Source organism: Eurypyga helias, unplaced genomic scaffold, assembly GCF_000690775.1.
Source record: "Eurypyga helias isolate BGI_N326 unplaced genomic scaffold, ASM69077v1 scaffold10212, whole genome shotgun sequence".
NCBI lineage: Eukaryota > Metazoa > Chordata > Aves > Eurypygiformes > Eurypygidae > Eurypyga > Eurypyga helias.
The window spans coordinates 1-26,323 of record NW_010237968.1 but is presented as its reverse complement, the minus strand read 5'-3'; the positions used below and the strand labels follow the sequence as shown (position 1 = coordinate 26,323).

At 42.0% G+C, this 26,323-nt stretch overlaps 1 protein-coding gene across 1 annotated transcript in view; it reads right to left on the bottom strand.

Annotated features, from left to right (window-relative positions):
• Positions 1-23,059, bottom strand: part of LOC104506659 (reversion-inducing cysteine-rich protein with Kazal motifs-like) — a 37,143-nt gene extending 14,084 nt beyond the window's left edge. The window contains exons 1-4 of the mRNA XM_010147682.1: positions 22,814-23,059; positions 15,394-15,468; positions 10,753-10,789; positions 2,059-2,144 (exon numbers count right to left, since the gene is read on the bottom strand). Of these exons, the coding sequence (XP_010145984.1) occupies positions 2,059-2,144; positions 10,753-10,789; positions 15,394-15,468; positions 22,814-23,059 (444 nt within the window). The remainder of the gene's footprint in view (positions 1-2,058; positions 2,145-10,752; positions 10,790-15,393; positions 15,469-22,813) is intronic.
• Positions 23,060-26,323: the final 3,264 nt, after the last annotated feature.

Here is a 26,323-nt window from a genome sequence, read left to right as displayed (position 1 = left end):
AGCACACCAAGCAACTATGTTTCCCCAAAAGGTTTACCAGACAGAGCAGAATACAGGAAACATTTAGGAAAAGGAAGAACTTGAGCATAACGGTCTCCCCATTTCCCATGCTCAGTACCACTTACATGCCATGTTCCCTTCTCCTCCCTCTTGTATGTACAGTCCTACCGTTCCTACTGTCAAACTGAGTTGCAGAAATTCTCCCTTCAAAACGCAGAACGCTTTTTTTTTTGTAGAGTACCTCTTGCTTCTTTTTCACATGACAGTTATTCAAAATTACTATTACCAGTAACATTAATTACTTCCCCTTCTAGTAATTTAAATTACCAGGGTAAAGTCGGATCTATCATATCACTTTCTTCAAAATGTCTCCAAAACCCCCTCAAGTTCCAAGAATCAAAATTCAACTCCAAATATTTCCCATTAACCCTGATGCGTGGCAAGGATCCGTATTGTAGTTTAAATGAAAATCACATGAAATGTATCAACCAGAGTCAGCGAATACAAAACATAGCCAAGATCCTGAGACAGCAGTGTCTGCCATCAAACAACACAGCATCTGATTCTGAGAAGAATGAAAAATGATATAACAACCATAAGACTAAATTAATAGAATTTCATGGGAGTCTGCAATAAACGCAAGTGTTTTTATCAGGTCTGGAAAACATTATGGTAAATTTGAAGAGAAATGCATTTGGGAACAGATACCTGTATCATCTTCTCAGAAGATCAAAAGTACCCAGTTTGTTTACTCCTCATCTCTTTTCCACACTACTCAGTTTGCGTACTCATTGCTCATCTCCCATCAAATAGTTTAAGCCATATGCTTTTGGGTGATGGTAGCATCTTTTTTTTGCAGGACAACAATGTGCAGTAGGCTGATGGTCCATGACCAAGATTACACAGGTAACATGCAAGATACTACACTGAAAATCAAGTACGTCTGTACTCCAGAACTGAGTTACAAGGGTTATGATAAATAATTTGATGCTTTTTGACTCTGAAGATGTTCTTAAGGTCACAAGCATGTTATTTTGGGGGGGGAGAATATCATTAAATTCTTCACGGATTTTTTAAATAAAAATGGCATTGATAACTTTACGTATTATACTTAAAATTATAAGTTGACAAAACCAGTGATACAGTAACACCAAAACCAATTTTCTTTCATCTGATGAACAAAAACCCCTTTGAAGATGCACAAAAATCTATTTGGGGCTGTACAAAACATTGCATCACTAAACATTACACTGCAAAACCAAAGAGAGAGCTTAGAAACGTTGCCTTCTCCTCAGCATTATTTTAACATAACTTTCATGTAGAGATTGTGATGAAAACGATTAAAGAAATTAAGTTAACATAACTGAAGAGAGCTTCAGGATCTTTATGGATTTAGTCAATTAACTGCTACCAAGTAACAAACCGGAGCACATCGGCAATAATCACACGCCTGCTGCTTGCCAAGTGGATTAGCTCCCTTTGCCAAGCGCGGTGGCGCCACGACAGGCCTGCGCCAGCTTGCTGGCTCGGACAGTGGAACCTCTGCAGTGTTATAAACGCAGTAAGATTTCATTGTTAACTATATCTTCATTACTGAGCAATTAAATGTGGCATCATTGGTGTACAAAAAAGCCACAGCTAACCTTAAGGTCTTAAAATTTCTTCCGCAGGCTCATCAAGTCATAGCTAGCAACCTACTCCTACAGCACAGCTGAAAATAGATATCCAAAAAATACCACTTTTTTTTCAACTAGGCTTTCATCTCCCTAGACTTGAACTTTTATTTTTTGCTGAAAATTCACTTCAAAACCATACATCATTTGTTTTGGAATTTGGTGGCTGGCATTTATCACCAGTAGTACTTCCTGGGACATATCTAGTAATATTCTGCAATTTTAAAAAGAACTTATGCGATAATTTAATTTTGATGCAAAAAAACCCACAGTAAGCCTGAAGTTCATAAACATTAGTACATAAATGTTGTACTGTGATTCCATAAATGAATTCAACGTGGTGTCATTTGGTATCGAGCATGGAAGAAAACTTAGAAAGCCTTACCTGTTTACATGCCTGCCGACATTCCACAGCAATAGCTAGCTCACAGCAACCTAAACCAACCCACCCGTCAGACTTCTTCATAACTCCTTTGGAAAGAAGGTGACAGCATGTATTACAGTAGAAAGAGAAACCATCCCATCGTTTACACTTCCCTCCCCGTGAGCCAGTTACTTTTCAAACTTGATAATCCTGTTCTCAATCAAGAAGCCTATATAGAGATTACATTTTTATTGGAACTTAGGAATTCACACCAAACCAACTTTACCCAAGAAAAAAAGAGTCTGTGCCTTAACAAATGCTGAACTTGGCAATTATGAAGTACATTGTATACACTGTATGCTTTATTCAAACTGTTTTATATGCTCACTGGAAGTATCAGAGTTTGATATTTTATCTAAACTGAAATACAAGTCAACAGAAACCAATAGGGAAAAACCTTGTTAAAATTAACATTACCTCCTACAGACATATCGTCGTCTTCATTTCAATAGCATATTTTTCTACCAACTTTGTCAATACAGAATATGTTCCTTGCTTTTTCTTTGAGCTTCCTGTGCTGGTTTTGGCTGGGATAGAGTTAGTTTTCTTCACAGTGGCTAGTAGGGGGTTATGTTTTGGATTTGTGCTGGAAACAGCGTAGGTAACACAGGGATGTTTTAGTCACTGCTGAGCAGTGCTTACACACAGACAAGGCCTTTTCTGCCTCTCACACCACCCCACCAGCAAGTAGGCTGGGGGTGCACAAGAAGTTGGGAGAGACACAGCCAGGACGGCTGACCCAAACCGACCCACAGGGATATTCCTTACCATATGATGTCATGCTCAACACATAAACCTGGGGGTGGAGGTTGGTGGTAAGCATTTGTTTTCTTTTACATAATTTGTTTTTCTTGGGGTTTCCTCCCCTCACCTTTTTTTTTTTTCCCTTCTTCCTTTTTTTAAATATAAACTGTCTCTATCTCAACCCACGAGTTGTCTCACATTTACCCTTCTGATCCTCCACCCAAACCCATTGGTGGGAGAGTGAGTGACCAGCTGTGAGGTTCTTAGCTGCCTACCAGGGTTATACCATGACACTTCCCCTGTAGTTTATCCCTCCCAATAACATGGTTTTATAGCCAGAATTATCTTCAATAACAGTTTCCCATCTCCCTGTCTCTATTTTTGCATTTATTTTACTATTCCCATTATCCTCCATTTATTACCATAAAGTTACATGGGAAAAAAATATTGCTGCCATAAATTGTTTCAGCTTCTTAATTTATTCACAGATACAGATTTTTCTCATGTTTTCAATACATCAGGAATCGAAGAAAAAAAGTTAGACACAAACAATTAAAGGGGAGGTTTACCCTACCCAACAGCTGTAGCAAATGTGTTACTCTTCTTTTGGGTCAGGCAGTAGAACTATTTGGTTCAACTGAACCATTCATTTTTATTATATTTTAAAAATAAAGCAGTATTTTAGGACACGTACAGATTATATCCTTTACATAGAAAAGTACGAGGTAAAAGCATCAACCAAAATTTTCTCTTAAGCCTAGCAGAAATGCCTATTCAGTAAAGTCACATGGGATGTCCAGCTTTAAAAAATGGAAGTGAAAGAGCTAGGAGTGAGACCAGCGAGCTTAAATTCTAATGTTAAGAAAATACTGGAAAAAAGTGTGATTAAAAAACATTGCAATCGACGGTAAATAATCACCAGGAGGTATTATCATGAACAAAATTGCCTTTAAAATACACTTTGACTTCACAAACACAAGTGGCGTAGGAAGTCTTTCGATGGGCAAATTAAGAATACGCATCAATAGTAAATTTAAAAAGCAGAAGCAAAATGTTTAGTTAAATGAACATATTTTCCCATAAAATTAAAATATGCATTACATTTACTGAAACGCAAATGAAAACCTTAATGTTTAACACAAATAAGGTAGCAGGATTGCACTGCTGGCATGGAGGCAGCACAGAAGCAAAGGTGAAGAACAGCTTTTGGTTGCAGCCTGCATTTCGACAGTTTGGAGTGGCTGTGTGCCATCTGAATGGTCCAGACCTTCGAAGCACTGCAGGCCCGTGATTTACTGCTCTTTTTGGAGACTGTCCAAATCCTCTTTACATCTCTTCAGAGTACTGACTCACCTTTCCAACTCAAACTAGCTCAAAGCAGCTGTGGAGGCCACGAACAACTGCAAACTCAGCTCACTTTCCACTTCCATCATTGGGGTACCAAATTAACTTTTCAGAGATTGAAAGTGTTCGAGAGATGGCTGTTGTGCACACATCAGCTCTTCATAATCAGTGTTCAAAAATTTGGAATTTGATGCACTGTTTTAAACTAAATCCAAAAGTAAATGCATGTCTACATGGAAGTCATGCACATATGTTTAACTTCATACGTACAGTTAATTGCCAGATCAACTAGTCACTACATTCTATTTCAGGCCTAAAATAACGAAAGTTATGCAGAAATAAGTGCTGCATATGTGGATCTATACACAGGCTCCTTTCAATCAAAACAGTAATGTTCAGCAGAATATTTATTAGTAGGATTGATATTGTAAGGTATAAGCAATCTAAAAACCATAAAATATGTGCAATGTGAAAACAAGATTTACAGAAATCTCTGCTGCAAAACCTAGCTATATCCAGGAGAAGGACATGAGAAATACAGCTGTACAGCTTTAGGGGACACATCACCACAGTGAATCACCACTGAATAATCAGCCATCCTTATTTTGTGCAATACAGAGCCTGCGGTTTTCAGACATACTTTTACTGGAACTCAACTGTGCTAAAAGAATGGAGCAAGCTACGAATACATGCCAAACTAAGAATGCTGATAAGCTTCAGCCATAGTTAGTATTTTCTTGGCAAGTGGCCCTCTCCCCAGGATATTTACAAAGAGCAGACAAGCTTGCAGAGAAAAAAATTGATGTCACCTCTCCAAAAAAACATGGAAAGGCAATTTTAATACAGCAACTTACAAATTTAATTTGTAGTCAAGGTAATTAAACTGTATGCATTTCTAGATGAAAATACACCTCCAGTGCCCAATGAACCGAGTGGAGTCCGGGGTTCTGATTATTCACCAAATTAACTGACAGAAGTGCAATACAGACCCCTAAACTCTAAGGGATCAGTTAGTTGCGTAACCCAGGCTCTTGTCCTGTATCTCCTCCAACAAGTTTCCAGAAGCCACATCACATTAGTGACAGGACTTGCAACACACACATTTTTCTTTCTTATTATAAATATTTTACTGCAGTCTCCACAAGATTACTGAAGTCAGAAACAGAGGTAAATAGCTGCACAAACATGAAAAGTTAGAATGTCATCTCCGATACATTTATTTTGAGATTGGAAAAAACATTCTGCATTTTGCAAATATCTGAGAAATGCTGGATCACTGTGAGGAAACCGAGGAGGAAAACAGAAAGGAAGATGGAAAAAGAAGACAGTGAAAAACAACTAGGCCTCTCATGTTTGAGAGCTGCACGTGTCAGGATGGGTGCAAGACAGCCCAAGTCAGAATTTTGTTGTCTCTTTGAAGAAAAAGATAAAACTTCAAATCAGAACATAGTTACCACCCAGAATTATACTGTGAGAAAACCGAAAGAGGAAACAGAAAGGAAGATGGAAAAAGAAGACAGTGAAAAACAACTAGGCCTCTCATGTTTGAGAGCTGCACGTGTCAGGATGGGTGCAAGAAAGCCCAAGTCAGAATTTTGTTGTCTCTGAAGAAAATGACAAAACTTCAAATCAGAACATAGTTACCACCCAGAATTATAGATGGCTGGGTTTGCTACCTCGTCCCCGCTGGGGGCCCCTTGATCATCTTTTATAAGTAGTTTCCTGAACACTATTCTCCATGCATGGGAAGTTTCATTTCCTAGACAAGCCCCCCAAAATAATACGTTCTGTGGGCCTACTGGATTTAATAAACAAACATTGACAAACTAATGATATTTGCCTTCAGAAAACATGGAAAAATAATTTTCTTTCACAGAATACTTACATTCCTGAACATCTAGCCTGAAGTATTTAAGGCTTACAACACTGTCTTGGCAAGGACAGTAAGACATGACTTACAGTGTCGTTTGGTGAGGATGAGCCGTAAGAAAAATTATTAGAAGGCCATCATGATGGGTTTAAGGGAGGGGAAACAAGTGTGAAGAATGGTAGCTCAAGTGGTAGCTGTGAGAGTATTAACATTTTAAGGTAACTACCATGAAGAAGTTACTGGTAAATCCAACAATTTCAAAATTTTAACACAAATCAGTAATATCAAGTTGCTGTGGGGAAGGGACTGAAGTGGAGACAACACCAACTATAATGCAAATACACAAAGGATATATCAAGCAGCAAATTATAAGGCAGAGTCACAAAATATTTAGCATATATGTTATGACAGGATGCCAGTGAAACCCGTATGCAAACCAGATTGCCACCTGCATTCTTAAATAAACTGCCAGGCGTGTCACGTGGCTGTTAAGAAAGGAAATAACTATCCAAGTCATCTATTTCTCCAACCAATATGCTGCAACTGTCCATGGTAACGCTGGTGTCGGAAGGGCTGTATACGGTTTCATCAGTGAGCGTGTCTGCGTGCAAGCGTCTGCAAATGCTTTGTGGGTGCTGTACTAGGAAAAATCAGAGATGCTGATGCAGTCAAAACTCTGTTTGTGGCCCCATTCTACACTCTGTTACAAAATAACTTTCTGTACTGATGGTAGTCAAAGGGGGGAAAAAATCAGGAATAAAACCACAGAATCATGAAGGTTGGAAGGAACCTCTGGAGACTGTTTAGTCCAACCTTCCTGCTCAAAGCAAGGACAGCTAAAGCTGACTTCCCAGGACCATGCCCAGTAAGGTTTTGAATACCTCCACAGATGGAGGCTCCTAAACCTCTCTAGGCAATCTCCTTCCACTGTTCAATCCTCCTTACAGTAAAAGAGTTTTTTCGTATGTTTAAATGGAACTTACTGTTTTTCAATCTGTGCTCACTGTCTCTTGTCCTGCCACTGGATACCACAGAGGAGAGCATGACTCTGTCTTCTTTACATACTTACATCATAAAATTATACCTATTGATAAGATCCACCCCACCAGCCTTCTTTTCTTGATGACGGTAACCAATCCCAGCTCTGTCAGCCTGTCCTTATATATGTCCTTTAATATATATGTCCTTACGTATGTCCCTTAATCACCTTAAAGTGGTTCTTGGCTGGACTTGCTCCACTGTGTTCCTATCTTTCTTGTACTGAGATGACCAGAACTAGACACAGATCCATGATGCGGTCTCATCAATGCTGAGTTAAGGGGCAGGATCACCTCCCTTGATCTGCTGGGAACATTCTCCCTAACGCAGCCTGGGTGCTGATGGCCTCCTTTGCTACCAGAGCACGTTGCTGTATCATGTTCCACTTGCTGTTGTCCAGGATCCCCAAGTATGTTTCTATAAAGCTGCTTTCCAGCTAGTCAGCCTCCTGTGTGCTGTGGAGCATGGGGCCTTCACCAGGTGCAGGACTTTGCATTTCCTTTTTTTGGAACTTCGTGAGGTTCCTGGATGCCTAGTTCTCTACCTTGTCAACACCCCTCTGAATGGCAGCAGAACTACGTGGTCTAGCAACCTCTTCTCTCAGTTTGGTATCATCTGCAAATACACTCCGTGCCCTCTGTCCCAGCATTAATGATGATATTAAATAGGACTACACCCAGCATCAACGCCCGGGATACTGGACTCCAGCTGGACTCTGTGCCACTGATCACAAACCTTTCAGCCAAACAGTTCAGCCAGTTTTCAATCCACTTCCACTCTCCACTTATCCAGCCCACACTTCATCAGTTTGTCTGTAAGGATGTTATAAAATATAGTGCTGGAAGCTTTACTAAAGCTGAAATAGATAATATCCACTGATCTCCCCTCAGCTAACAAGCCAGTCACCATAGAGGTTAAGCATGATTTCCCCTTCATAAACACATGCTGACTATAACCAATCACCTTCTTGTCCTTTATGTGTTTGAAAATGGTTTGCAGGAAGATCTGCTCCATTACCTTCCCAGGGTTTGAGGTGAGACTGACCAGCCTGTAGTTCCTCAGGTCCTCCTTGCCCTTTCTACAGGCAGGAGTGACACTTGCTTTCTTCCAGACCTCAGCATCCTCTTTCAAAAGCCACGATCTTTCAATGATTATCAAGAGTGACCTTGCAATGACATTAGCCAACTCATAGAATAGTTTGGGTTGGAAGGACCTTGAAGACTATCTAGTTCCAAGCCCCCTGCCATGGGCAGGGACACCTTCCACTAGACCAGGTTGCTCAGAGCCTCATCTAGCCTGGCCTTGAACACTTCCAAGGATGGGGCACTGTGTCTCACCACCTTCTCTAGGAAGAATTTTTTCCTGATATCTGTAACTCCCTCAGCACTTGTAAGGGTATCCATTAGGTCCCTAAACACACATAGACTTGTGTTCAGTTTGCTTAACCTGATCCTCTTCCATCAAGTGCAAATCTTCCTTGCTCTGGACTTCACCACTGATCACACATATCTGGCACTCCTGAAGGCTCATCTTACCAGTAAAGACAAGCAAAGGCCATGTCCTTTTTCATGTCATTTGTCACCAGGTTTCCTGCCCCATTAAACAGCAGACCCTCATCTTCCCTAGTCTTCCTTTTGCTGCTGTTGTAGTTACAGAACCAGAAAACTGCCCTTCACATACCTCACCAGGATCTACTTCAGATAGGCTCTGGTTCTTCTAACCTCATCATGCATAATTGGAACTTGGATAAGGTGATCCTTGAAAAATCAGTCAGCACTCTTGGACCCCTCTTCTCTCCAGGGCTGCATCCCATGGGATTCTTCCAAGCAGATTGCCTGTGCTCTCCTGTGTTGTCTCTTCAAAAGGTACCAGAGTGATTACAGTTGCCCATGACCACAGAGCCTGTGAACATGAGATTTCTTCCAGTTGTATGAAGAAGGCCTCATCTACTACTTCTTCCTGACCTGGCAGCCCGTAGCTGACACTCACACCATCACCCGTGTTGGACTGCTCACTAATATGTTGATATGCCCATACTATGCCACTCAGAGCCCATGCGCTGTGCTCAGCTGGCTCATCATCCACCCCCAGGCAGAGCACCATGTGTGCCAATTACAGTCTCACATAAAGGGCAACTGCCCCTCCTCACCTTCCTGGCCTGTCCACCTCAGCACTCCTGCTCTGGGAACCTTCCTGTTATGTCCCTTTGACCCCAATAAAATCACAGCCCTGTCACTGCACACAGACTTCTAACTCCTCCTGTTTGCTCCCCATGCTGCATGCACTAGTGCACAGGCACCTCAGAGCCAGTCACTTGTACTGATTTCCCAGAAAGGGAGTAAGAGCTTCCCCTAGAACACACACACCATTAATTTGCAAAATCCTACAGTCCATGCAATCACTGGAGAATCTCTCGAAGAATTTTAGAAGTGGCTCATGTCAAAGAAGAAGAAAACTAACATAACTTCACGCGCAAGAAGAATGAAGAGCGACTGGCTTTGTGCAGGTACAAAGTTAGGATACAAGCTCAGGATACTACGGGAAGATCTCATTTTCATTGCTGGACTAAACTATGATTTACATCACCACTGAAGAAGTGACTTTTTTCCCCATAAATCAGAAGATAAGAGAATCCAACCATAAGAAAGTACAGGAGACAATTCGAAAGGGGTTTAACAACAGATTTCCAATGCTTCTTCACTTTCCTAAAAGCATTTTCAAATGCTTTTTCATAAACCTAACATTCAAAAAAATATGTACTTCTCACTTGAAGTAAAAGCATTGCCACTCATCTGTATATAGCTCCTGAGCTTCAGTGAAGAGTAGGTACTGTCTCCAAGTACGAATTTATCAGGTTTTAGAGGAGATAGAAGCACTGCAACTCCAGAAGACATTATTGGTTAAGTAAAACTAGGAAGATGTAAGACAGGAAACCTCTTTGCATGCACTAGAATCAACAGCTTGCCTCTGAAATCCAGGCTGGGGGGCGGGGTGGGAAATGTGTCGTCTGAGCAGATGTAAAAAAACTGCATAGCCTCCTCTTTCCTCACTACCACTTTTTCAACCATAACACACTAATTTCACTCAAAATCTTTTAGACATGACAGTACTAGTAAAAATCCAATTCAATCTATTTTTGATCTTTCCTTTTAGCATATCAGTCCTGTCTTGTGATTAAGCTTTAACTTTCTAAATCCACCCATACTAAGCAGTTTGGTTCTTCATCTGAGCCTGTGCACTTCTTAAATTGCCTAGTTCTCACTACTTCCTCGTTACTCAGGGAGTTTTTTTCCCAAATTATATTGCATCTAGAGCAAAGTTGCACTAATCCATGATTTTATAGATCAGGCTAAGGTATACTGAAACTAAAAATAATAGGAAACCTTTAAAGGAAAGAAACAGATTTTTTTTTTTGCCAGACATAACACGTTTAGTACAAACATATTAAACATTTTCTAACTACGACAATAAAAGAAGTGTTAAAAAATGCACAGGTAACCCAGTTTAAAGGAAACAAGACACCAAATACCATTTATAATGGAAGCATAATGAATAATTAAATTATCATTAAATCTATAGGTGCAGGTGGTAGAGATAACATCAAAACATGCATATGGTGAAAAAGCAACATGATTCAATAGTAAACTAGTATTTCTTACCTGGCAAAGAAGAATTTATACAACCCCACACTTCTCCCTGAAAAGTAAAATGCAATTAAGCAAAAGTAAGTCTACAGGATAAGAGTATCTAGCAGACACAAAACAGCTTTTTCAGCATTTTTGCCCTGGGTTTTAAATATCCTATTGGAAAAATTCTTATGTCTACAATATCTTCTGAAGAAGGATGTTTAGAAAAAGAAAAGAAAGATTTATCTAGGACCAAGACCTGTGGAGGATCTTATTGCCCTAGTGCTCCTTTCCACCAGCTTAAAAAACACAACAAAAAGAATCCCTAAAACAAAGAACACATATAACCATACACAAAACAAGAGGTTTGAATGTACGCAGAGACCAGAGAAATGTAGTTTCAGGGAATGACAGATACTAGTCTTTCTTCCATGTATAAGTGAAGTTTATGAACATGAAAAGTTACAGTAGGGACCTGTTAGGTTTACCCTGACTGTAAAAAACTTCTAGTCCTAAGCACCAGTCCTGCTAAATGACTTAAATGGCTAATGGTATTAGGCAGAAGAATTCTATCAATGTATGTTTGGGGTTTTTTTAAATGCAGAAAAAGAAGGTGAAGAGTTGCTGTCCCTCTCTCTCTCATTACTGCTGACTATGTGGGATCCTTTACCCTGGGGCCACTGTAAAAGAAATCTCAGGTCAGACACTGATCTGCCACAGGTTCTTATGTTACCCACCCAATAAAAGCTACCATGTCCTGAAAGAATGACGTTTAGGCAGCAGAGGAAGAATTCCATTTAAGGTAAGAATTTTGGTTCAACTGTCAGAAATGAGTATAAAGCGCAGTTGCAGGGGGTGCGCTGTGTTAGAAGCTGGAAGAATTAAAAGCTATGGGAATTGCTACACACTGTATACTAGATGCTGAACATCCTACAACTGGAGTCTTACAACACTCAGACAGTATGATCACAGTACAGTAGTTAAAATGACAAGTTATTGATTTGACAATATTACCGAATTTAGTATTTTTCATGGAAGCACTAGGAAAACCTTAACTAGATGTAATCAGGGGAAAGTTCAGCAGAGAGCAAGAAGGCAAGTGACAAATCATATGGAGTTATATGTCCCTGTGGAGAGCAGCCCAAGCTGGAGTAGGTTTTCTGGCATGACTTGTGATCCTGTGGGGGACCCACACTGGAGCAGTTTGTTCCTGAAGGAGTGCACCTTGTGGAAAGGACCCAGGCTGGAGCAGTTCTTGAGGAACTGCAGCCCGTGGGAAGGACTCACATTGGAGGATTTAAACTTGGACCCAAGTTCGTAGAATCATAGAAACATAGAATGGTTTGGGTTGGGATGGTTAAAGACCATCTAGTTCCAACCCCCCTGCCATGGGCAGGGACACCTTGCACTAGACCAGGTTGCTCAAAGCCTCATCCAGCCTGGCCTTGAACACTTCCAGGGATGGGGCATCCACAGCTTCTCTGGGCAACCTGTCCCAGTGCCTCACCACCCTCTCCGGGAAGAACTTCTTCCTGATACCCAATCTAAACCTCCCCACTGTCAATTTAAACCCGTTACCCCTTGTCCTGTCACTACAGGCCCTTGTAAAAAGTCCCCCCCCAGCTTCCTTGTAGCCCCTTCAGGCACTGGAAGGTGCTATAAGGTCTCCCCGGAGCCTTCTCTTCTCCAGGCTGAACAAGCCCAACTCTCTCAGTCTGTCCCCATAGCAGAGGTGCTCCAGCCCTCGGAGCATCTTCGTGGCCTCCTCTGGACTCACTCCCACCAGTCTATATCCTTCTGATGTTGAGGGTTCCACAGCTGGATGCAGCACTCCAGGTGGGGTCTCACCAGAGCAGAGCAGAGGGGGAGAATCCCCTCCCTCGACCTGCTGGCCACACTTCTCCTGATACAGCCCAGGATACGGTTGGCTTTCTGGGCTGCCCGCGCACACAGCCGGCTCATGTCCAGCTTTTCATCCACCAGTACCCCCAAGTCCTTCTCCTCCAGGGCTGCAGAGGTAGAGGACCGCCTCCCATCAGTGGGACCCCACGCTAAAGCAGTGGAAGAAGGAGGAGGAAGGAACAGCAGAGACAACACATAATGAACTGAACACAATCCCCATTGCCCACCCCCTGTGCTGCTTGGGGGAAGGAGGTAGAGAAATCAGGAGGGAAGTTGAGCCTGGGAAGAAAGGAGGGGTGGGGGGAAGGTGCTTTTAGATTTATTCTTATTTCTCATTATCGTACTCTGACCCTTTGTTTGGCAACAAATTAACTTAATTGAGTCTGTTTTGCCCGTGATGGAAACTAGTGAGTGATCTCTCCCTGTCCTAATCTTGACCCACGAGCCTTTCGTCGTCTCTCCCTGTCCTAATCTTGACCCATGAGCCTTTCGTCATATTTTCTCTCCCCTGTCCAGTTGAGGGGGGTGAGTGACAGAGCGGCTTGGTGGGTATCATGCATCCAAGGTTATCCCACCACAAGAGGCTTGAAATGGAAGACTGTTGAACATGTTCTTTAAAATAAAAAGAACAAGTCCAATTCAGTCACACTGAAACAGCAGCCCATATTGTCATGTAATGATTCTATCATCATAGGAATTAATGACTTTCTAAACTTGCAATGCATCTGTCTCTAATGATGTAGAACTGTCCTCCATATCTGTGGGAGTTGCCCACTTAGATAAGAGTCAAAGTCAGCTCAAAAGAAGAGGGTAAAGAGCTGCTACTTCTATGAGTTCCACGCCATTGATTCAGTTGACTTCCTTTATTTCATGAGAAGGTTAACAGTTGGCCTCAATGATCTTAAGGGTCTTTTCCAACCTAAATGGTTCTATGATTCTAAGATGAAGTTAATTCTTGTGTTGGCAGCTACAGTATTACTTATACCAGGCAATATACACTTTCTATCATACTACCTGAAGGAATATAGGTAACACTATGTCTGCAACCAGTGCTCCAGAAAAACACACCATCTCATTAAATTCATAACCTATCAGCTCATCTGTGAGGTGTCACTAAAACAACTCTCCATCAAAGACAGATAGTATCTGAAAATAGCAAATACATTATAAAATAGTTAACAGTACAATTTAAACAAAGACAGATAGTATCTGAAAATAGAAAATAAGTTTTTAAATCGTACTGTTAACTATTTTATATCTAGATGTCTTAAGAAGTTTATAAATACTACTAATTCAGTGATACTAATTTAAGATACACACTGGACAGTAAACTTGGCATTTAGAAAGATGGTAATTGGGAGTGAAAATCATTATGTCAATAATTTTCACCCTTTCAGATACTCTCCAATCCTGTCTTCTAAAAACACACTGCTCTACTATACAGACAGATCCTACTCTTCCTATCAGGGAATAAAAGATGAACAGTACCAAAACAAATGCTATTCAGCACTTTGATTTGTTTTCATGCCACAGGTTTTATTCATACCATCAGTCGTCTGTGACTTTCCAAGTCCTTAGAGCTGACAATCCACAGAAACAAAACATGGAAAAAAGCTTTTTGACACACAGGAGGAAAGGATCTATAAGCAAACAAACTTGCAATGTTACTTCTAAAATTATATTAACTACTCCTACACATTGCCCATGTCAGCTGACTATATGCTTTAGGCTAGTTGGAAACAGTATTGATATGTTTTAGAAGTAACAAGAATTTCAAGAAAAAAGCAGACCTTTCAAACAGCACATGTCTTATTTGTAGGGGCCTACAAGGAAGCTGAAGTGATAGGACATGGAACAACAGCTTTAAAAGGAAAAAGGATAGATTTATATTAGATATAAGGAAAAAAGTTCTTCCCGGAGAGGGTGGTGAGGCACTGGCACAGGTTGCCCAGAGAAGCTGTGGATGCCCCATCCCTGGAAGTGATCAAGGCCAGGCTGGATGAGGCTTTGAGCAACCTGGTCTAGTGGAAGGTGTGGCAGGGCGGTTGGAACTGGATGATCTTTAAGGTCCCTTCCAACCCAAACCACTCTAAAATATTCTACGTTGCCAATACATAAGACTCCAGAATTTACAATCTGAATGATAGTGCTTCTCTCTTCCCCAGTTTAGATCATCTCCAAGACAGGGAGCAGATTACATTCTTCAGTTTTTTAGTGATATGCTAGAGAACTTTTAGGAAACCATAATCTTATTTATCCAATAAAAGCATTACTTCAGTTTGTCAGACATGGCCATAAACCATTCAGAGCAGCTATGAGGGCCTCCTTGCCTTAGCCCAACCAAGATCTCACAGCTTTGTCCCATACAGAAGCTGGAAGACATGATCTAATTTAAATTGCTGCCATCGGCATACAAGTGACAATCACCCAACACAATTTCTTACAACACAGGCCACATTTTCATTGCATCTCATAGCTTACACAACCAGGACACTTAGCAAAACTGTCAAATCCCATCTTATTGCAAGTAATGCAATATATGATGGCTTGATAATAAAAAACCCCTAAAGGTCCTACTCTGAGGATCAAATTTATCCAGTGCCCATAACAAGGAAGAAAAAGCTTGAAGACATACACATGTGATCTACCAGCTCAAAACTCAGTGAGTAAATAAAATACAAATAATTTTAAAACTTCACTTTTGCAAGCAAAGCTTTTTTAATGTAAGTTCAGTTGTTTTGTTTTCTTTCATTAAAAACTAGCAAGCCTTACCATTGATTCTGGACAATACTCAGGTGCTCGCTGCACTAAGTGCTTCAAACGGGAATCACTCTTAGAAGACAAAATCTGTTAGAAACAAAACACACCTTAAAACATACAGAAAGTAACTACCCATTGAATACTTTAGATTTCATACTTTTGAAATGCACCACAATCAACAACTTCGATCAACTTTGGCTAAATACGTAAACAATGCAAAGTAAAGGTTTTCTTTTGTATATCTACAGTCTTTTAAATATGTTGCATTTTTAATGAAGGAATTTTTATATTTAGAAATGAATGAGAATTTCCTCCTTAAACACTTCAATCAAAAAGTTTCTGTTAAAATAGGCAGCGTGAAAAACAAAGGGTTTCTGTTCCACATATAACATGGAGCAGAATGCTAATTAAGAGAATAGAGTTGTGTAAGTTTTTTATATGACCTCAAGCAATTAAACTCCTTCCAAAGAACCCCGAAACAAGTAATGGTTGTGGAACAAAGATGAGCAAAACCTTGACTAGTTAAAGAGACTATCAAAACTACGAGAGGAATGAATGCTACCAACAACGAAGCAAGATCAAGTTAAGCACCACCTCAGCAAACTGAACAGCCAGAAGTTCATGAGACTGGATGGGATGCAACCGAGGATAGTGAGAAGCTACGCGCTGTCACTGCTTTGCGACCAGACTGAAAGATCATGGTGACTGGGTAAGGTTCCTGATGACTGAAAAAAGACAAACTTCATATCCATAAGAAAGGCAACAAGGACAATCTGGGGAATTACAGGTCGTTCAGCCTAACCTCATCCCACAGGAAAACTGCGGAACAAATCTTCGCAGAAGCCACATCATGGCACGCGAAGGACGAGAAGGTGACCGAGAACAGTCAGCACAGGCATAGCAAGGGCAAATTTAGCCTGGTAGCTTTCCATAATGAAAAGGCTGGTTTAGCAAAAACGTGGAGAACACTGAATGTCGTCTACCTTGACTTTAAGAAGGTTTTTGCATGGTCTCCCACCATACCTTTAGAGCTAAATTGGTGAGATGGAAATAGACTTACTAATGTGGGATATGAAACTGGAAATTACAGGAATAAGTGAAACATGGATGCATTTCAAATCTTTCAGAAAGAGAAATACATTACAGTTCTACTCTAAATTTGCAACACAATGAACTCACGGAAAGAAAAACAAGAGAACAATAGTATTGGTTCCAGAAATGAGAGCAAGAACTGCAGCAGTATTTGGGGTCTTCTGGGGTCACAGAATAACAAAATAATTCAGGTCAGGAGGGAATCTCAGAAGGTCTTACATTTCAACCTCCTGCTCAAAGCAGGGTCAACTATGAGGCCAGACCATGGTTTTATCCAGTCATGCTATGAAAATCTCCAAGGACAGAGAATGTACAGACTCTCGGTTTTCACGGTGGAAAGGGTGCTCCTTATAGCCAGCTGGAACTCTCTAGTTTCAATTTCTAACTGCTCTCTCTTGTCCTCCAACCACAGACCACTGCGAAGAGGCTGGCTCTGTCTCCTGAGCAGTCTTATTACAGGTATCAGAAGGCTGCTCCGAGGTGCTCCTTCCTCCCCAAACTAAAGGCGGTTCCCTCAGCCTGTCCAGAGAGGCCATGTGCTCCAGTACCCTGATCACCCTGGTGACTCTCTGCTAACCTATTCCAGTTAGCTGACATCTTCCTTGTAACAGGGGGGACAAAACTGGGCAGAGTATTCTAGATGTGGTCAGTAGGTGCTGACTAAATGGGGAGAATAATTTCTCTAGACCTACTGGCTATAATCCTGGTTAATACATCCCAGGATGCCTTCTTTATAGTTAGGCTGATGGTCAGCTTGCTGTCTGTATACCAATACCCCGGGTCCTTTTTCACCAGATCTGTTCCCTAGCAAATCAATCTCCATCTCATACTGTTGCAAGCGATTCTTCCTTCCCAGATGCAAGGCTTTGCCTTTGTCCTTGCTGAATTTCATAAAGTTGCTGTTGGCCAATTCCTTTCATCTGTCCGGGTCCCTCTGATTTACAGTCCTGCCGTTAAGATTATAAATTCTTCCCTCCAACTTGGTACTGCCTGAAAGCTCAACAAGAGTGAAATCTATTGCCTCCTCCAGGTCATTTATAAAGATGTTCAACAGGACAGGTCCCAGGACAGATTCCTTTGGTACATCACTTATTAGCTTGCAGGCAGAGTAGAACCCACTAACCTCTATCTCTGAGCCTGATTATCCTAAAATGATGTGCTGGTTTTGGCTGGAATAGAATCTTCTGATTCTCTCCCTCAACCCATCCCACTTGGAGAATGAGCAAGCGGCTGCGCGATGCTTAGTGGCTGGCTGGAGTTAAACCACAACAAATAGAAATACTGAGGGAGGCAGTGTTGAAAGTCTTGCTAAAGTCAAACCAAGTTATATCAACTCCTTTCCCCTCACCCAGAAATCCAGCCTTATTATCAAAGGCAATCAATCAGGTTTATCAGGCATGATTTACTTCTCACATGCTCAGAAATGTGTTCTGAGAGGACTCTGTCCATGATTTTCCCAGGGATTTAAGAGAAGATGACTAGTCTGTAGGTTGCTGGATTGAGAGCCACATCCTTTGGGGTATGTGGTTTTGTTTGTTTGACTACTGGTTTGGGGATTTTTTTGGAAGATGGGTACATTGTTTGTCCTTCTCCATCTCAAATCATTGGGAACCCACCCCAAGTTCCACAACCCTTCAAAGATGATTGTAACCTTGCGGTGTCATTAGCCAGATCTCTCAAGCACACTCACATGCAGTCTATCTAGTCCTATAGTACTGTATGGGTCAAATTTTCTCAAGTAATTCCCGACTCAGCCGTCACCTATTACTGGTAGTACTCCCCCATGAACCCGATTTCTATGCACAGAGGACACGGAGACCTTGTTAACAAAGACTGCCATGTCTGTGCTGACACTAAATCACATGCTGCATTCAACCAGTCACACATTCTTCCTTCTTCACCCTTTAACTACTGCCATAGCATGTCCTGTTGCCCTTGACATCCTCTGCTAGTCTCAACTCCAGTTGAGCTTCTTCCACCTTCTCTATACCGCCCTTCTGCGTTGAAGCTTGTTGACTTCTCTGTTTAGCCAAGCCAGCCTCTTGAAACATTAACGTGTTTTCCTGAAGACTGGGATGGACTGTTCGTATGCCTGGAGGAGTATGTGAACAGAGATCTCTGGAATGGTACAGAGATGCATGCTGCCAAGTACCTTACCATCGTTAAACTTCGCAGAAACAAACTTAGGAAAAAAAAAAGTCAAAGACAGGCCCACTTCCCACTTACTCCTTTCTACTGTAGCTGACAGACTTAATCAAATAATCATGAAAAGATGATGATACTGAAACTAAGCTTAGAATAATATTTACTAAGAATGCAAAATAATTAGATCTTTGAATCATGTTAGTTGACAAACAAACCTGTAATCCAAGTTTCCTTTTCAAAAGGACTCACTTAAAGTAGCTGAATTACTAGTTAGCAGAACTCCTTACTCTTAGTCAAGCCTTCTTCCTTAACTGGCAGGATCAAGAACACCACTGGGTCTGCTGTGCCTGTCACCCTAGCCACTGGGCTGCAGTTACTGAGGAAGACGTTGCACGGTTATAAGGTATCACTGGTGTCCATGCAGATGAGCAGCCAGTGAGGAGTAGTCTGACTGTCAAAAAAACCTTGTAGTTTCTGCAACATCCTAGATCTGAGCCCCTAAAAACCAAACCACCTTAGCCAGCAAGTCTTATCTGCAGATGAGTGTCTTCAGCCGCTGTGAGGTGGGTTGACCCTGGCTGGAGGCCAGGTGCCCACCCAAGCTGCTCTATCACTGCCCCCCTCAGCTGGACAGGGCAGAGATAATATAGGGAAAGGCTCGTGGGTCGAGATAAGGACAGGGAGGGATCACTCACCAATTGCTGTCATGGGCAAAACAGACTCGACTTGGGGAAATTAGTTTAGTTTATTACTAATCAAATCAGAGTAGAAGAGAACTAAAACCAAATTAAAAACACCTTCCCCTCCCCTCCCCTCCCTTACTTCCTGTGCTCAACTTCACTCCTGCTTTTCTCTACCTCCTCCCCCTGAATAGCACAGGGGAACAAGAAATGGGGTTTGTAATCAGTTCATTATGTGTCGTCTCTGCTGCTCCTTCCTCCTCATGCTCTTCCACTGTTTCCAGCGTGGGGTCCCACTGATGGGAGGGTCTCTGCCGCTCCTTCCTCCTCAGCGGGAGGGCTCTTCGCACTCTGCCCCTGCTCCAGTGTGGGGTCCTGTTGTGGAGACAGTTCTCCACGATGTCTCCAACATGAGTCCTTATCACAGGCAGCAGTTCTTCACGAACCACTCCAGGGTGAGCCCTTTCCACAGGATGCAATCCTTCAGGAGCAGCCTGTGTCCCCCGCAGGGTCACAAGCCCTGCCAGCAAACCTGCTCCAGCCTGGGCTCCTCTCTCCACGGGGCCACAGCTCCTGACAGAAGCCTGCTCCAGTGTGGGCTTCCCATGGGGTCACAGCCTCCTTCAGGCATCCACCTTCACTGGCGTGGACCCACGGGCTGCAGGTGGGTCTCTGCTCCACCATGGACCTCCATGGCCGCAGGGGCACAGCCAGCCTCACCATGGTGTGCACCACAGGCTGCCGGGGAATCTTTGCTCCAGAGCCTGGAGAACCCCCTCCTTCTCCACTGACCTTGGCAGTTGAAACAACGTGCAGGGTTTTTTCTCTCACATCTCACTCTTTCTGCTGTAATTTCTCTTCCCAGGCTTTCCCCTACCCCTCCATCTCAGCTATGTTATCACAGAGGCACTACTACTGTCACTGAAGGGCTTGGCCGGGCCTTGGCCAGCAAGTGGGTCTGTCCTGGAGCTGGCTGGCATTAGCTCTGTTGGACACAGGGGAGGCTTTTAGCAGCTTCTCACAGAATTCACCCCTGCAGAGAGGGATCTTTCTCCTGGTGGCACTGATAGTCGATTAGGCCAAGTTGGCTCCCTGATGGAGCCTGTTCCTCCTCACCTGTTCCAAGGCCGTAAATCTAGTCTTTAAGTACATACCCAAAGACAGGCCAAGAAACTTCTTCCTGCTGTCAGGCATCACAGACCTTCAGTCTCCACCAAGCATAGCCTCTGGCCACCCTCTTTCCATGCAATACATAGTTCAGGCTATTGCCCTTGCATGTTCACCACGAAGTGCTTGCCTAGCTCCTGTTTACGCTGAGGCAATGCTTACACCCTGGCCTTCTTTATCTGGAAGGTCAGTTCAGGAAGCTGACCAGAGCATGACTCCCACAGCTTAAGCACCACTGACTCAAGGAGGTACACCATCCGTTCCCTGCAGCCCAAAACCTACATGGACACATTCTTCCTCAAGAGCTCTCCCTGGGTCAAGATCTCCAACATACCACGAGTGGATGGCCAAGCCAGTGCCAGAGACTGTCCTGCTGGACAGAAGAAGTGCAGTGTTAAGCCTTAAGCAGTACATCTGCACCTCCTGCCGGCCCTCTCCAAAAGAATCAGCTGTGTTAAGACCCAAATTCCTGTCTGTGCACCCTGGCTGCTGGCATTCACTAAGCACTAAATAGGAATATGGGGCGCTGTTCTCTTTTCCTGCTGTCCCTGGCAAGCAACTTCAAAGTTTTATGGTTCAAACTGCCAACTTGAGGGGGAATTTTTTTAATTATTGTTATTAAATAAATTATGACATCAGGATAGTACAGTGTGGTGGTACCGACAAGGCAACAAGTGTCTGGCAAATACTTTAGACAAGACATTTGGAAAGACAAAAAGGCAAATCATTCAGCCAACCCTGTTCCTTTGCAGTCGCGCCCCACGTACATAAACCTTCATGCTACCAATTTCGTGTTTAAGGCATAATGGATTCAACACAGACAAAGCATTTGAATTATGCTCCACAAAATGGTTAAGTTACAGGACATGAAAAGCAGTAGAAAAATAGTATGCAGACTCTTCAGCCTGTCTGCTGGCCTGTATCTATCAGCCTGATGTCAGGTAATTAAGACTGTCCCTTATAGAACAACTGGAGGGGGACCAGTCTTGCTTTAGACTTGTTCTAGACCTCTCATCGCAGACTCTGAATATGCTGATTATCTGAGAGAGATAATCCAGATGAAGCAAGATGAGAATATTTTACAAAAAGCACAGAAAACTCTACCCAATAATTAAAGCCAGTATAAGAGAAACGGGATGAAATTTGACAGAAAAAAGCTCAAGGCCTTTCATGAAGACCTAACAGGAATTCACATGATGAACTGGGAGCTTCAAACCAATGGAAAAGAAGAAATAATTGGGCAGATTATTCTAAATGCTCTCTCAACGCAGCTACTAAACCTGCCAACTAAATTTGTTTATGTATAGGAATCGATATCTTTCTCTTACTTACACATAAGTGTTAACACATTTTTTAAGACTGAGTGCTATATTTTTGTTTATAATACCATGTACAGTTTCGCTTACCTGTATTCAAAGAGAGAAACATGCTGGAAAGGCTGCAAGAATAATTATAGGAATTGAGAGAATATTTTATGCAAAGAGACTGTAAGATTTTTTCCCTGTTTGGCCTAACAATAGGAAAGCTGAAAGGGTTATAAAGGTATAAATATCAGTGAGGTAGAAGTGCAATTTAAACTAAAAGTTTTGTTAGTACAATCACAGGAAAATAAACATAACCAGGTTTAGGGCTTTAACAGTCCCAAAGCAAGTAACAAAGACCAGAAAAGGGGGCAGGTATGATGTAGGGACACAATTTTCATACAAAAACTCTGTGTACGTATGCTTCACTGATGTTTTGTGGATATAAATTCATGTAAATAAGCACACACAAAGCAGACAACATACTATCCAAAGGTACAAATCTAAACATACGTTGTGGAAAGATATTTTCCAAGCTTAAATTTAGCACAAACAGCTCTCTGTTACAGCCTTACAAACAGAGTAAGTAAGTAGGTTTGCTGGATTCACAAAGCCATATATCATAATGCCTTTCTTGGATGCTTAGCTAAGAAACAGGAACTGGCAGGAAGAAAGAACAGTACCAACATCTTGTTCTTAATTTTAAATTGCCAAAAAATTTGGCAACACACAAGATACAGAAATTGGTAAAATACCTTCATCCCTCCCATTTCCTAGCATACTTATCATATCTTGACCAAATCCTGACCTCAGATTTGTACTATTTCTCCTCAACTTCAGCAGAACCTGTATGCCACTACGAAAAGATGACTACAGTTTGAAACTTTTAAGTTCTCATTTGAGTAACAATAATATTACATCATGAGTACTATTATCACATAGTACTCACAGAGAAAATCATTTGCTCATAACCCTAATCTTGCTACATTATTGTCTCACGGCATGATTTTAACCCTGAGGGATAAAGCAAATTTAAAACAAGCTTACCTGTTCACAGACATCACGGCACATTAAGTTGTCCTTTGCATGGTAACAACAAGACAAGCCTATGGAAAAGCAGGGGGAGGGAAAAAGATATTTAAAAGACTTGAAGCACTCCACTATCACTTCTGAACAGAAGTGCCCACCTGATGGCTTATCAGGACGATTTGCCCCGACCGTGAGAAATCTTCCCTCCCAGAAGGCAAAGAACATGAGAAATTTTTGTTCTGAAGCTGACACAGACCCGTTCATCGAGTCTCACAGAACTACCCCTGAACATCTGCTGCCACCAAAAGGGGATCTCACTCCCCTCCCTTCTGCTTCTAGCCACACTTCTGCTGCTTAACTTGTGCTAGCTTGGCACCTGCCAAATTCCTTCACAAAGCATTCCATTTATTAAGCCAGGGGAAATTAAAAAACAAAGAGAAAATAACAGAAGTGAACAAAGAACCCACCAAAAAACTCCACAGAGACTATGCCTTTGTAAACTGAGAGTCTGAAAAGTGCAAGAACTAGTTAGGAAGACGTGGAAAAGGAAATCGGAGCAGGAACCCCTTTCCACACAGAGGTGAACACAGCTGCTCATTGAACTCTGGCTTCTGAACAACTTGAAACAAAACTCTAATTTGTTTCACTGGTGACGGACCATGAAGAGTGGTTTTGCCCGATGAGGTGGAAGTCACAGAGCAAACGCATCGACAGGAAAATAAGTGAGATCTGAAGGACTAGAAGTCACCAAACCCCAAGGTTTAAAGCCGCATCGTTAACATTATACTCTGCTGCGCGTTGTTCCCCCTGCCATCCAAATATTTCCTCCATTCAGAGTTAAGCTTGGCTAACAAATTAAAAGAATTGCACAACTCCTTGACACTCATTTTCATCGTGACTGCCCAGAGTTTGGAACAGTGAATTAGAAAACAGAGGTTTCCTTCGGAATTTTTACTTCCACGCACATCTTTGCACACAGGGTTGTTCAGATTTCTGCCCAACTGTACCTGAACGACACATCAGACCAACACCACAATAAAAGCCATACCGTACAAAGATTCACACATATAAAGTTGTGCTTCACAACACCTAGTTACTAAACAGATTTCAACTGAACCAATGAGAAGGATTTTAGGCATGAATTCCTCGATAATTTCACAGCTTAAAAGTGTTTTTATCCAAACGCTTACAGCTGTTACAAGAAGATACCCAGTTTAAAATGCAGAAGAATCCAGCACCACCAAATGCTCCCATACTGAAATGACATTAAAAATGAGAATTTCAGCTTGAAAATATCAGTGAACTGCGGGGTGGGGGGAAGGCAGGGCAGTAAATCATTGAAAAGGTGATCTGAAACAGTCAATTTTCAGCTAAAACAGGATTGCGCTACACACGTTACTGCAGAAATCTATCGCTCCCGGAGAGAAGCCAAGGCAGGCCTTGTAACGTGAATGTTTTCATTAATAATTAAGAAACAACATGGCAAAATGCCTGCAATAAATGAGGACAGCACCCAAAATCCTGCTTACTACCAGACGAAATGAAAGAATGAAATTGTAAAATTGACTTTAACGGGGTCATTTTGCCCATTTTCTACTGTCGCAGAAAAGGATTGAAATGTGACACAGATAGCTTAAAAGTCTTTCCAATCTGAGGGCTACACACGGAATCTTGCAGGGTTTCCTGCGTTATGCTCAGTAAGCCAATCCATGAGAAGAAGCAACTTCATCATAAGCAGGCTCCACCACGTTCAAGCTTCAGTTGGTATTTCACTGAACTGAAAAACTGTGCTTTACACTTTTCTTAGTTCCACTATAAAGCCATGGTATTAGGAAAATATATCAACAGTAAAAAAAACCATTCACTTTTAAGAACAGGTTTTCTTAAGGCAAGAGTTGCGCTTATTTTCAGAACCATTTCTAAATTTCAGTGCCTGTGCAAGCAGACAGCAAGCACGCTGACCCAGCGCTGGAGAAAACAGTCAGGTTCACAACGAGAAGATATCCAGCACTTTAATTGTTGTAAGTCAAAAAAAAACCCCAACCAAACATACTTAAACATAGGCTTTACTTACAACAGACATACTGGCTACTCAATCATATTTTTGTTGTTTCGTTTCACCGTGAGTCCCAGAAATTTTTCATTATATAAACTTTTTTCATTATATAAACTTTTATTGAGAGTAACATTTAAGAGACCCAAGAATTCATAGTTCCCAACCTATAAAAAGAATTTACACTGGCTTAAAGCATATGTTTAACTGCATATGTCACTATGATCCGAGTTCATGAGTATCTTTGGCAACAATTTATTAAATGCTCCTTCACAGAGATTATTTAAGAATTTGTGGCCTTTTATCCATTTGTTTTCAGTGGCTCTCCACCCTCCTACGATGAGCTAACACACATCCAGGATAGTTCTCCTTCTCAATCGCTTCCACTGAGATTATCAATTACACCAGAGGCGTAACAATGAAGTAAAAATATATTTAACTTCATGGTCGTTTGATTCCCTTTATACAAAATCCTGATCAGTTTTTGGTATCTTGAATCAGCAGCAAATTAAACCGGCCCAGGGTGATCTTTAGTGCTTAAGTCAGAAACGGAAGTTACTAACAACATCGACTCCAACCACAATTCCTCAGTTCTCTTTCCAGTTAACCTTTTCTGGAGTGTTTTAGGACATCTCTTTCAGTCAGTGCCTTACTTTCTCATTCACACTTTCTTCAGTTCCACTAAAAAATTTCCAGGTTTCATTTCAAAGTTTTGTTCACGTCCAACTACGAAGTATCTACGCTTCCTTCTTTGAGAATACCTGCTGTCTCAGCCATCTACGCGGGTTTATCAAGGGACAGCTGGGCTGCAGCACGACCCGCTTCATCCTCCTCGCTTTTCCCTGCCTTCTTCCTAGAACTGTGCCTCACTGGAAACCAGAGCTATGGAACAATGAAACGCCTGTACATGCCTGAGTGACTGAAGTCTTTGTCTGCTTCAGTATTACATATTTTGCATTTTCCATTCTTGTGAGGTCATTAACAATGTGATCTACTTATTAACAGCTATTTACCAATATCCGTGCTTGTGCTGCCTTCTTTTTTCATCGCCCGGTTTCGGTCCTGTCAAGAAGTTATGCTATCACAACGCAGGAAACTCTTTTACCGCTCTCCTTACTAGACATCTTGTCTTCCCATTCTAAAAAAACCCAATATTGTGTTCTGTACTATTCTTCCCACTGAGAACTCCAGCACGGCCACAAAGGAATACAAGCCCTGGAATACACGGGCTGGTCTGACGCTCTATGTGGCAATCCGGACGTCAGGTTTCACCCCTCCGGAGCAAGACGTCAGGTCTTCATTTCAAACCACGACCTTGGGAAGTTCCCTGGTGCCAGCACGACAGGCGAGGACGCCAATCCCGCTCCCGCAACCCGCGGGACGCAGGAAGAGCTCTATGCCCATCCCCTGCCAGGCGGGAGGTGGGCATGCCGGCCCCCGCATCCCACCCCTCGCCCTCCCGGCTGTTCAAGGCC